The 10,675-nt window shown below is 41.0% G+C and overlaps 1 protein-coding gene and 1 pseudogene across 1 annotated transcript in view; one reads left to right on the top strand and one right to left on the bottom strand.

The window, feature by feature from the left end:
- Positions 1 to 7,384, bottom strand: part of Mis18bp1 (MIS18 binding protein 1) — a 47,949-nt gene extending 40,565 nt beyond the window's left edge. Inside the window, exons 1-2 of the mRNA XM_023723741.1 lie at positions 7,292 to 7,384; positions 554 to 1,102 (exon numbers count right to left, since the gene is read on the bottom strand). Coding sequence (XP_023579509.1) covers positions 554 to 1,073 — 520 coding nt within the window. The 5' untranslated portion in view covers positions 1,074 to 1,102; positions 7,292 to 7,384. The remainder of the gene's footprint in view (positions 1 to 553; positions 1,103 to 7,291) is intronic.
- Positions 7,385 to 9,698: 2,314 nt separating this feature from the next.
- Positions 9,699 to 10,172, top strand: LOC105743156 (annotated as a pseudogene).
- Positions 10,173 to 10,675: the final 503 nt, after the last annotated feature.

Raw genomic sequence — 10,675 nt, 5'->3', positions numbered from 1 at the left:
AGAAGAAGAAGAAGAAGAAGAAGAAGAAGAAGAAGAAGAAGAAGAAGGAGACAGACAACTTACATTTACCTATACAGTCCTATATTACCTGACCCTTTATTTATCCCTGCTCCTTGGGCTGTCACCCATGACACACTGACCTCATAGCCTATCTTTATATTTATCAACATGTTCCTACTTCAGGGCGTATATTTTGGGCCCCTGTCTGCATCATTTCCCAACATACCTCTGCCTGCCACCTCCTTCAAAAGTTTGCAGCCCAGTGCTACCTTCACATTGAAGCTCGCTATGGTTGCTCTGAAAATCACAACACTCTCCAACTCTCTCCATCATAATCTGTTCTTTCTGATTTCTTCTACTGTACTAACAAGTTACGTTTTAAAATTCACCTGAATGTGAACTACACTCATAGAGGCAGAGAGTTTGATGTGATGTATTCTATCTATTGCTGTATCTGGAAAACCTAAAACAAGTGTCTGACACATTAAACATTTATGACACTCCAGCTTGTTAGCCAAAACATAATAAAATTAAACTCTTTACAAATTGTTACCTGAATGGAATGATCTGTTATTTTCCTTTTCTTCACACAGTAAGGTAGCCTGCAATGGCCTTTTCTCTTCTTTGTTAGGAGTGAAACATTTTTTATTTTCACTGTTTGGTGGTTCCAACATTCTGCTGCCTCTTAATGCTCGTTCTTGTTCCTCACGCAGTACTTTTTCTTTCATTCTCTGAAATACTTTTGCTGGTGATTCATAGACTGCTTTGTTTTTTAATCCACTGTTATTGGGCCTTATAGCACTGATATCAAGATAACTATTAGAGGTGGCAGGCTCTGTTAGCATGGTAGAATGAAACACATTTTTATTGTTAAAAGTTGTCATTTCTAGAAACTGCTTCCTTTTATGATCTTTCAATTTTAAATTCTGGTATTTCACCAAATCTTTTACAGGAGTAAGTGTATTTTCAGGAATGTCATCCAAATAGACTGCATCCCTGGGCATATTTCTTCTTGGGGAAGACAGCTGTGAAGATAAGTGAATTCCCGGATGTTTCAAAGGTGTCCCGCTCATCTTGATAAGCCAGTAGCAACAAAATTCCTCTAAGAGAAAATTCAAACACAATTTTCAGAATAGAACTTCAGCAGGGACCCAGAAAAATGTGCGGTTCAATGTGAAATCAATGCTTATCATACTTTGGTGAGAAAATGTTTTAAGTTTATTTGCTTTTGATAACAACATTATAGAAATTGAAAAGTTTGCTTCACAACAACACTGGATAATCTAGAGCCAATTCAAACCAGACTAGGATTTTAGTTTTTGTGTTAAAGTCATTTTTATTATTTTTCAATAGAAGTCATTGGTCTTTAAATTTACTTCTTTCAAAAAAAAAAAAAACAACCAGCTTTCAGGGGGAAAAAAAAGCATTTACCAAATGATACACTTAATAGCGCTAAGATGGAAATTTTGAGTATCTGTTTTCGAAATGTACATGAACATCAGGTCTTGGAGGTTTCCATCTAACATTTATACCAAAAAAAGAAGCAGCATCTGGATGACATTCTATTAAATTATGAGATACTTTTAATTTTCACAAATGTGGTTTTCTCCTTTACTCAAGTTTAAGGCAGCAGTTACAAAGTTCTAGCCTAATGACAGCTAAAAGATCCATTGTTATTAAAATAATCTCTAATCTTGATTTTATTATGCCCCAGAACATTTGAATTATAAGATCTTAGTTGAAAATCTTCCAATAAAATTAAATTATAATTTTTTTTTTCTTTTTGTATCAGGAATCAAATTCAGGACCTTGTGCTTGCCAGGTAGGTTCGGTGCCACTGAGCTGTATCCCCAGCCCCAATAATGTAATGCTACTTAGAGACTTTTTAAAAACTTCTTATATGTAAATTTTATTTCTCATGCCTAGGAATTATAATTGATGCATTAAGTAATTCTTGGAAAATGAAGTATTTCAATCAAAGAGCCCTGGAACTTACTATCAAGATTTGTAGGATCTTTCACTAATGAATTTAGAACTCTTCCGATATTTTTTGAAATCATCTAAATATAAAAAGCCTATCACAAAATACTAACACAGTCAGATGAAAAGACATCAAGTATCTTTATAGTAGAAAAAATAAGCTTCTGTGAAAAATAAGCAATCTAAAAATTCATAAATATTATATTATCCAGGCCAGGGAGATAGCTCAGTAGAATAGTGCTTGCCTGGCAAGTCCAAGGGCCTGAGTTCAATCCCCAGTTCCGCAAAAAAAATAAAATAAAATAAAAAAATAAATTAAAAAAGGCTCCTTAAAATACTATATTGTCTAATAATTTACCATTTTAAGGGGGAAAAGAGGAAAACATTCTTCAACAATCATAGCTGACAAAGCGGTGTGACTGACACTGGGACCGGAAAGCTATTGTAATTCTTCCACAATTACTTGTTAATTCAGCAAGTATGTATTAATGCATATATTTGTAGGTCTGTCAATGTTCTAGGTATAAGGAACTAAGTACTGGGGCTAATACTAACTGTTCACTTTAAACGGTATCAATGAAATTATATTTTCTCTCAAAAAAAAAAAAGAATAACCTAGACAACTGCAGGGAAAAATGGCAAAGCACATCTGGATTTACCCAATCTTTTTTTTTTTTACTTTTGTTATTTAAATAAGGAGAGTTCTTTCATATGGAAAGAGATAGCACAATCACATATTTGAAAGGAGAAACAACAGGTACTGAACTGGAGGGAAGGGAGAGTGAGTGTCCAGCACAGCCATGTAAATCCATGATTCCGTTTCCCATCTGAGGTAAAATTTCCCCAAACACATAAACAAGCAGCACAGGACACCTTTAGCCATCGTCTGCCCTTTCATGGATTTACCCAATCTTAATTCCTCAGAGCCTAATGAAATCCTTAACAGCATGTAAAAGTTGCAAATAGTCTAGTAGCATTGAAAATAGACCAATCTGTACTGACAAAAAATAGCTTCCAATTTAAAGGCATATAATTATGGACATAGTTTTGTAGCACAGACCTGCTCCCTACACCCTATCTCCCCAAGCAATTCAAACAAGCAGCAAGATGAAGGTGAGCAGTCAAGATTCTGAAAGATCCTCTCAAACCACGCAGGGTGGTTATGTCTGTAATCCCACCAGTGAGGGATGCTGAGGGGGGAGAACTGCCAGTCTGAGTTCTGCCTGCGCACCTCAGTAAGACTGTCTCAAGTCAAAAATGAAAAGGCCTGGAAATGTGGTTCAATGCAGAGGCCCTGGGTTCTACTGCCAGTAGGGGGAGGGGGAGAGAACGGACAACCCTCAAACTCTACTGTTTCCCCAAAAGACACAGTAAATTCTGTGTGTGAGTGTTTCATTCCCACTATGCGGCAAATAGCAAGTCAGGAGAAATCAAAAGAGCTGCCAAAGCATGACAGTGGTGTTATTGTAGTTGGTGAGAAAGAAGATGCAGAAAAAAAAATTGGATGAGATTTTCAGAACAGATACAGAAGTCAAACCACTGGATATTGGCCACCCAAGAAAGATGTAAAGCCCCTGGTGCCCTTCTACTTATAAGAGCAACACAAATAAATCACATCATTAACGCTCAGCCTCTGAGGAAACAATGGTTAACCTGGGACATTTAAGGAACTCAAAAAACCCAAGCAATTCAATTAAAATGAGCAAAAAGATATTCTCAGACATTTCTTAAAAGAAATACAAAAGGCCAACATGTACATGAAAAACTGTTCAACATCACTTATCAAGAAGGAAATGGAAATGAAAACCACATAGATTCCAATTTATTCTACTTAGAATGGCTACTATCTTATAAGGATGTTGGCAAGGGCGTGGAGCAAGGAGACCCCTCCACAGTGTCAGTGTGATAAAGATTGGTACAGCCACTATGGAAAACACTCTAGAGGTTCCTCAAAAACTTTATTTATTTATGTGTGTGTGTGTGTGTGTGTGTGTGTGGCCAGCTCAGCCCACCTAGGGTTGGGGCTGTCTGGCATGTGGTGCTGGGGGATTGAACCTTGGTCCCAGTGCTTTGCTAAGCTTGTTCTAAGTAGGTGCTTTAGACCACTGAGCCATCTCACCAGCCCTCAAAAACTTTAAAAAATATAGAGCTCTCATATGATCCAGCACTCCCACTAGTGGGTATCTATTCAAAGAAAATTAAATTATTATGTAGAAAAGATACCTGCACACCCATGTCCACTGCAGCACTATTCACAACAGGCAAGAATCAGAATCAACATGGATGCCCGACAACAGACAGACAGTTAAAGAAAATGTACATCTATGCAGTGGAATGTATTCAGTCATAACTCAGAATAAAATTCTGTCATTTGAGACAATGTAGTTGAACCTGGAGGGTATTATGTTAAGGGAAACAAACCAGACAAAGACAAACATCAGGCAACCTCATCCATACTTAGTCTTTAAAAAGCTGGTATAAAAGTAGAAAATAGAATGTAGTTACCATAGACTGCAAAGAGGATGGGGAGTGGGAGATGAGAAGATAAAGGTATGGATGAGGGAGGGTGGTCAAGGGTACAAGTAGGAACAATAAGTTCCGATGTTCTATTGCACAGTAGGGTGACTACAGTTAACAAGATACATTTCAAAATAACTAGGCTTTTGAATGTTTGATATCAGTGCTCTGATTTGACACATGCAATGTATACATATGCTGGAATATCAAATTATATCCTACAAAAAATATGTAGTTATAAATTAACAATAAAACAACATAGGGCTGGTGAGATGGCTCAGTGGTCTAAAGCACCTACTTAGAACAAGCTTAGCAAAGCACAGGGACGGCAGTTCAATCCCCCAGCACCACATGTCAGCCAACCCCGCCCCCTGGTGGGCTGAGCTGGCCACACACACACACACACACAAATAAATAAATAAAAATTAAAAAAAATAAAAATAAAAATAAAACAACATAGAGGAGCCCAAGGGCAGTTGGTAAACAGTAAAAGAACTGGAAAATAAAAATGAATCAGGTACTGAAAATGAAATAGAATTATAGTTTTAAAATAAGTTCTGAAGAACATAGATACATACAGAAAGATGGACAGGGGATTCAACAAACATGTAAGAAGAAAACCAAAACAACGAAACAAGACAATAGTGTGAACAAATATTCCTGAAAATAAAAGGCAATTTAGCATATTGCCAGTGAAAATTGACCAAAAAAAAAAAAAAAAAAAAAATCCCTGTCAGGATATATACAACTGAAGCTATTAAATGTTAAAAATATTCCTTCTTCAAAAAAAGTCATCATCATGACAACTGAAATCACTCAAGTTGAGGAAAAAACAGAATGTCCTAAAAGCCAAGCAGGGCTGGTGAGATGGCTCAGTGGTCTAAAGAACCTACTTAGAACAAGCTCAGCAAAGCGCAGGGACTGCGGTTCAATCCCCCAGCACCACATGCCAGCCAGCCCAACCCCCAGGTGGGCTGAGCTGGCCACACACACACAAAAATAAATAAATTAAATAAATAAAAAAAAAGATTTTATCTAAAAAAAATAAATAAATAAAAGCCAAGCATACTTGACCAAATCCACAAATGACAAGATATTAGCACCTTCTAGTCAGACCCTTTTCAGAACAGAGAAGGTGAAGTCTAAAATCATTTGCTTCTGTTTTCAGTAAGTGCTTAATGCTGTTCGAAACATTACTGGGCCAGGGAGATGGCTCAGTAGACTAAGTGCTTCCCTGGGAAGCTCAAGGGTCTGAGTGCAATCCCTGGTCCTACCAAAAAAAAAAAAAAAAAAACCACTCTGAAAACTGCCAAGTGCTGATACACTGGGGTAAAAAGGAAAGCTATAAACTTGTATAGCATAAACACAGGATAACTAAACAATATTATTAAATATTACTCCTCCTCCCTCCCAAAATACGTAGGAAATTCTTCTAGAAACAGCAGCTGCAGTAACAGTACCATTATGGGATGGTACATACATTAAAGCACATTAAAGGTGAAGCTGTGGAGACAGAATTCTAAACTCAGTCAAACAACACATGAAGGGGAAAAAGCATATATGACAAACAGCTAATATACACAACTTTCAGAGATCTAACGAATCAATTCTTTTTTTTTTTTAATTTAGTGTGTGTGTGTGTGTGTGTGTGTGTGGCCAGCTCAGCCCACCAGGGGGCGGGGCGGAATCAATTCTTAAAAATTGAAAATGCCAGAGGCACTGGGAGGTAATCAATAGAAATTTATTTTCCTGATAGAAACATCTACATAAGAATGGAAATATATACGCAGTAATAACCAATACTTAACTAAATAGTAACTTCTACATGCTAGCCCCTATATCCATCTTAATGAAACTTTTAGAATTGAAGTAATATTACTGCTCTACGAAACAAAGAAATGGACTGTTTAAGTGAGGTGTCCAGGGTCACATTAACAGCCAGAAAAAAAACAAGTCCACCCTCAAAATCCAAGTTGTTCAGCAACAGGCAGCATAATCTACTACTACACAGAAGTTCACCGCAGCACCGGGAAAATTAGAAAACAACCTAGATGTCCACCAATCGGGGTCAAAATAAATTCACAAATTCTACTACATCTATAAAACTGAATTCGGGGCTGAGGAGATGGCTCGAATAAGCGCTTCCCTAGCAAGCGCAGGAGTCGGAGTTCAATCCCCGGTTCTGCAAAAAAATAAAAAAAAAATAAAAAAAATCTGCCTTTATAAAACTGAATTCTATGTATCCGACAGGAAGGCAGATAGCTATTGACTTGCAAAATTCCCAGGAAAATTAAAATTTGAAAGAAAGCACAAAGTGGGGGCTGAAGGGGTATTTACATAACCCCAGCACTCTGGGAAGCAGGGATAGGATTTGAAATTCTAGCCCAGCCTAGACAATTTTGCGATTAAGGGAGACACAATTTAAAAGCGCGAGGGCCGTGGATGTAGCTCAACGTGAAAGCTCTGGGTTTAATCTCCACCATCCCCTAATGTATAGTTGCATTTCCGTTAAAAATATGAACCTAAACATCCGGAAGACAGTGCACCAAACTGTTAAGTGTTTATCTCTGAAAGGTGGAAGAGGACTTTCCACGGTAATTTCATCGAACCTAAAACTTTTAACATGTAGTTTACTCAGAAGAAAACGTTAGCTGGAGGGATCCATCGCGTCTACATCCCGAGCCTGGGGTCCGGAGGTCACGAGGTGGGCACTGGGCACACTTTTTGTGACAATCGCTGCAACCTGAGAGTTTTCCCACCTAGCACTGACTTTGGAGAAGACGGGCGCACTCACCTCCCGCACGGACCAGTCACTGTGCCGCTCCGGTGACCACCGCAGCAGCCCCGCGAGGGCCGGAGCGGGCGCCGAGGCGGTTGCCGGGGAGCGGAGCAGCTCGCTGGAAGGCTGGGGGATGGGGCGCGGGGGCGGGGCGGGGCGCGCGGGGCACGGCTCGTGTCTCGGCGAGGGCCTGGCACACGGCGGCCGCGGAGGCGCGCTCCACTCCGTTCCAGGCCGGCCGCGCGCCCCCGCCACACGGCTGCTCAGCCCCAGCGACACGGTCCGCTCCCACCACAGTCCGGGATTTCAAATCTGAAGAGCCCGCCCTCCCGCCAGCTCGCGATTGGTACGCTCTGCAGTGCGTCACCAGGATTGAACGACGCCGGGGCGCAACTCGGCGCTGAGTGGACGAGGTTCCTACAAGGCGTCTGTCACCCCAGTGGCGGAGAGTAGGCGGCCCAACCCGACCTGCGGAGCTCATTTCGTTTCCACACGGCGCGTGTCCCTTCCGCTTTTGGCCACCCCTCCCAGAATGCGCTGCGGTGGAAAAACCACGCCCCAAACCTCAGAGGCTAGGAAGTTTGGCCCTGCCCGGCCACCCTCTTCCGCCCCTGTGGGCGTGGTTCCTCAGGCTCCAGGTCTGAGCAATGTGATTTGCTTCTGGGGCTTGAGAAAACTTTTTTCTCCCTTAGCGGTATACTCCACACTGAGAAAGGACTAGGGGATATTAGACTGAATACAAAATTACACAAGAATTTAATTTTTATTTGGAGCTGTTCTGGCTGGAAACTTTGTTTTGAGACGGCACCGTGCCCGGGTAGCTTGGGCTGGCCTGGAATTGGCGGGTCCGCCCACGCACCAGGGTTGTGTGCCCCTGGTTTTGTTTTTGTTTTATTTTTTTTTTATTTTTTTCCCATAATTTTATTGAGAAACAAATAGCAATGAGACAGTTTCAAATCAAATTGGTAGGACAGTTTCAATAATTAACACATTGCATAACTGTCTTCCTAGTGGTTATTTGTTGTACAAGATACAAACACTATTAGAACAAATCCTTCTTCCTTGAATTAAGAGAATGTAGCTATATATCTATCCTAACCATTTTGAATACACAGATACTACATGGTCATTCATCCGTATCCCTTTTTTTTTGTTTGTTTAGTTCCGTCATTTAAATACAGGTGTGTGAACTCAGCAAAATATTCCAAAATAGTCCAGTGGTCCATAATAGTACTAGGTCTTCCGCTTCACTGTCAGTGTCAGAAATTGTTGACCTCAGTCCCCTACAGCTCAACATAACAGCATGGCTTTACTTCATATACTTCGTTTTTATACTTTTCTGCTGGATGGTTAAGACCAAAATAAAGCAAGAACTATGCAATAAGAATTGTAGCTTTTGTATCTGATAAGGTCAGTGAAATCCCCTCAGGATTTATCCTGAGACCCTGTACCTCAGTTTGTAGATCCTTTGTCAGTATCAGCCATGTGGATGAGTCACAGCCATTGCTTGGCCAATTTGCTTTCTGTGAAATTGTTTTTGTTTTAAAAGAAACAGCACCCCAGGCTCTAAAAGCGTTACTGATAACTGTAGGTTGGAAGTCTTTTTGACAGACTGTGCCAGGCTACAGAATGGAGCTAGTTGGGTTCTGCACTACCAACTGTGTGGTTAGGCAGACAAGGTTGGGCCCTCAAGGAGCCAGGATGGACCACAAGGTACCTTGCAACTGTGAGAGAAACACCCACGGTGGGCCGGAACTCCAGACAAAGATTAAACTCATGCATATATTCCTCGGGATAGACATCAAGGATTGATAATTACCTTGAGGAAGTCAGAAAGAGGCACCAATCCAACCCCTATAGGATAAGCCACTGTTGTATAGCGATGCCCATTTGATGTGTGACTCACTTCCCCATTTGATCCTGATTGAATCAATTTTCCCTGAGCAATTGTACTTGTAATCCCACTGGTTGACTATATTTTGGTCTTACTTCATGCCCACCTAAGCATTCCCATGTTCTCCACCTCAGACCCGCCTCACTACATGGTTTTGCTCTATAAAAGTCTGAAAGAGACAGCTTCCAGGGGCAACCCACTCCGGTCCACCTTCTGTCCCTCTCTGAGAAAGAAGCTTCTTTTCCTCACATAAATGTTCTGATCTTCACCTCTGCTTGTTCCTAAAATTCATTCTTCAGTTTTAGAGAACACAAACTCATCCCAGGTACCTTTCAAGTCAGGAGTTTCATTCCCCTATGTCACTATCACTGATTATCCCCTCAACTCCTATGTAATACTTTTATGAGAACTAGAAAATATGTTCTTTCTTCAAGGTCAGTGATTCTTACGCAAGGATAATTTTGTCCTTATAAAGGAGAGCTGCCGGCGCACCCCCATCCCCTCTCTTCCTCCGCGCTGCCTACGGAGGTGGCAGCCATCTCCCTCTTGGCACCATGGCGGCCCTCAGACCCCTTGTGAAGCCCAAGATCGTCAAAAAGAGGACCAAGAAGTTCATCCAGCACCAGTCAGACCGATATGTCAAAATTAAGCGCAACTGGCGGAAACCCAGAGGCACCGACAACAGGGTGCAGAGGAGGTTCAAGGGCCAGATCTTGATGCCCAACATAGGTTATGGAAGTAACAAAAAGACAAAGCACATGCTGCCCAGTGCCTTCCGGAAGTTCCTGGTGCACAATGTTAAGGAGCTGGAGGTGCTGCTGATGTGCAACAAGTCTTACTGTGCAGAGATTGCTCATAACGTCTCCTCTAAGAACCACAAGGCCATCGTGGAAAGAGCAGCCCAGCTAGCCATCCGAGTCACCAATCCCAATGCCAGGCTGCGCAGTGAAGAAAATGAGTAGACAGCCTGTGTGCGTGTTTATTTGTGCTTCAGTAAAATCACAAAAAATGCAAAAAAAAGGAGAGTTGCCAATATCTGTAGACATTTATAATTGTCCCAACTAGGGAGGGTGCTACTGACATTTAGTGGATAAAGACAGACCTATACATTCCTGAATGTACAGAGTGGCCCTTCCACTAAAAAGGTTACTGTCTAAAATGTCAATCATATCAAGGTTGAGAAATCCCATTCTTGGCAGATGTCCCAAAACAGCTCTCTTCCCAGCTAGGTGCTCAAACAAATGAAGAAACAATTGTATAACCACTGCTCCCCTGTATAGTCTAAAGGGAATAAGGACAGAGTCAATAGGGAGGTATTTTAGTTACTTTTGTTGCTGGGACAAAATACTTGACACCTGCAAGTTAAAGCAAGAAAGGTTTATATTAGCTCACAGTTTGTAGAAATTTTCATCCCATAGTCATTTGGCTCCTAGGCAAGGAAACATGATAGTGGGATATGGCAAAGAAGTAGCACTCTATGGCAGAGTAAGCAGCATAGAAATATG

The sequence above is a fragment of the Octodon degus genome, unplaced genomic scaffold, assembly GCF_000260255.1.
Source record: "Octodon degus isolate 3935 unplaced genomic scaffold, OctDeg1.0 scaffold00102, whole genome shotgun sequence".
NCBI classification, from domain to species: Eukaryota; Metazoa; Chordata; class Mammalia; order Rodentia; family Octodontidae; genus Octodon; species Octodon degus.
The sequence above is the reverse complement of the archived record's forward strand: the minus strand, read 5'-3'. Positions and strand labels throughout refer to the sequence as shown.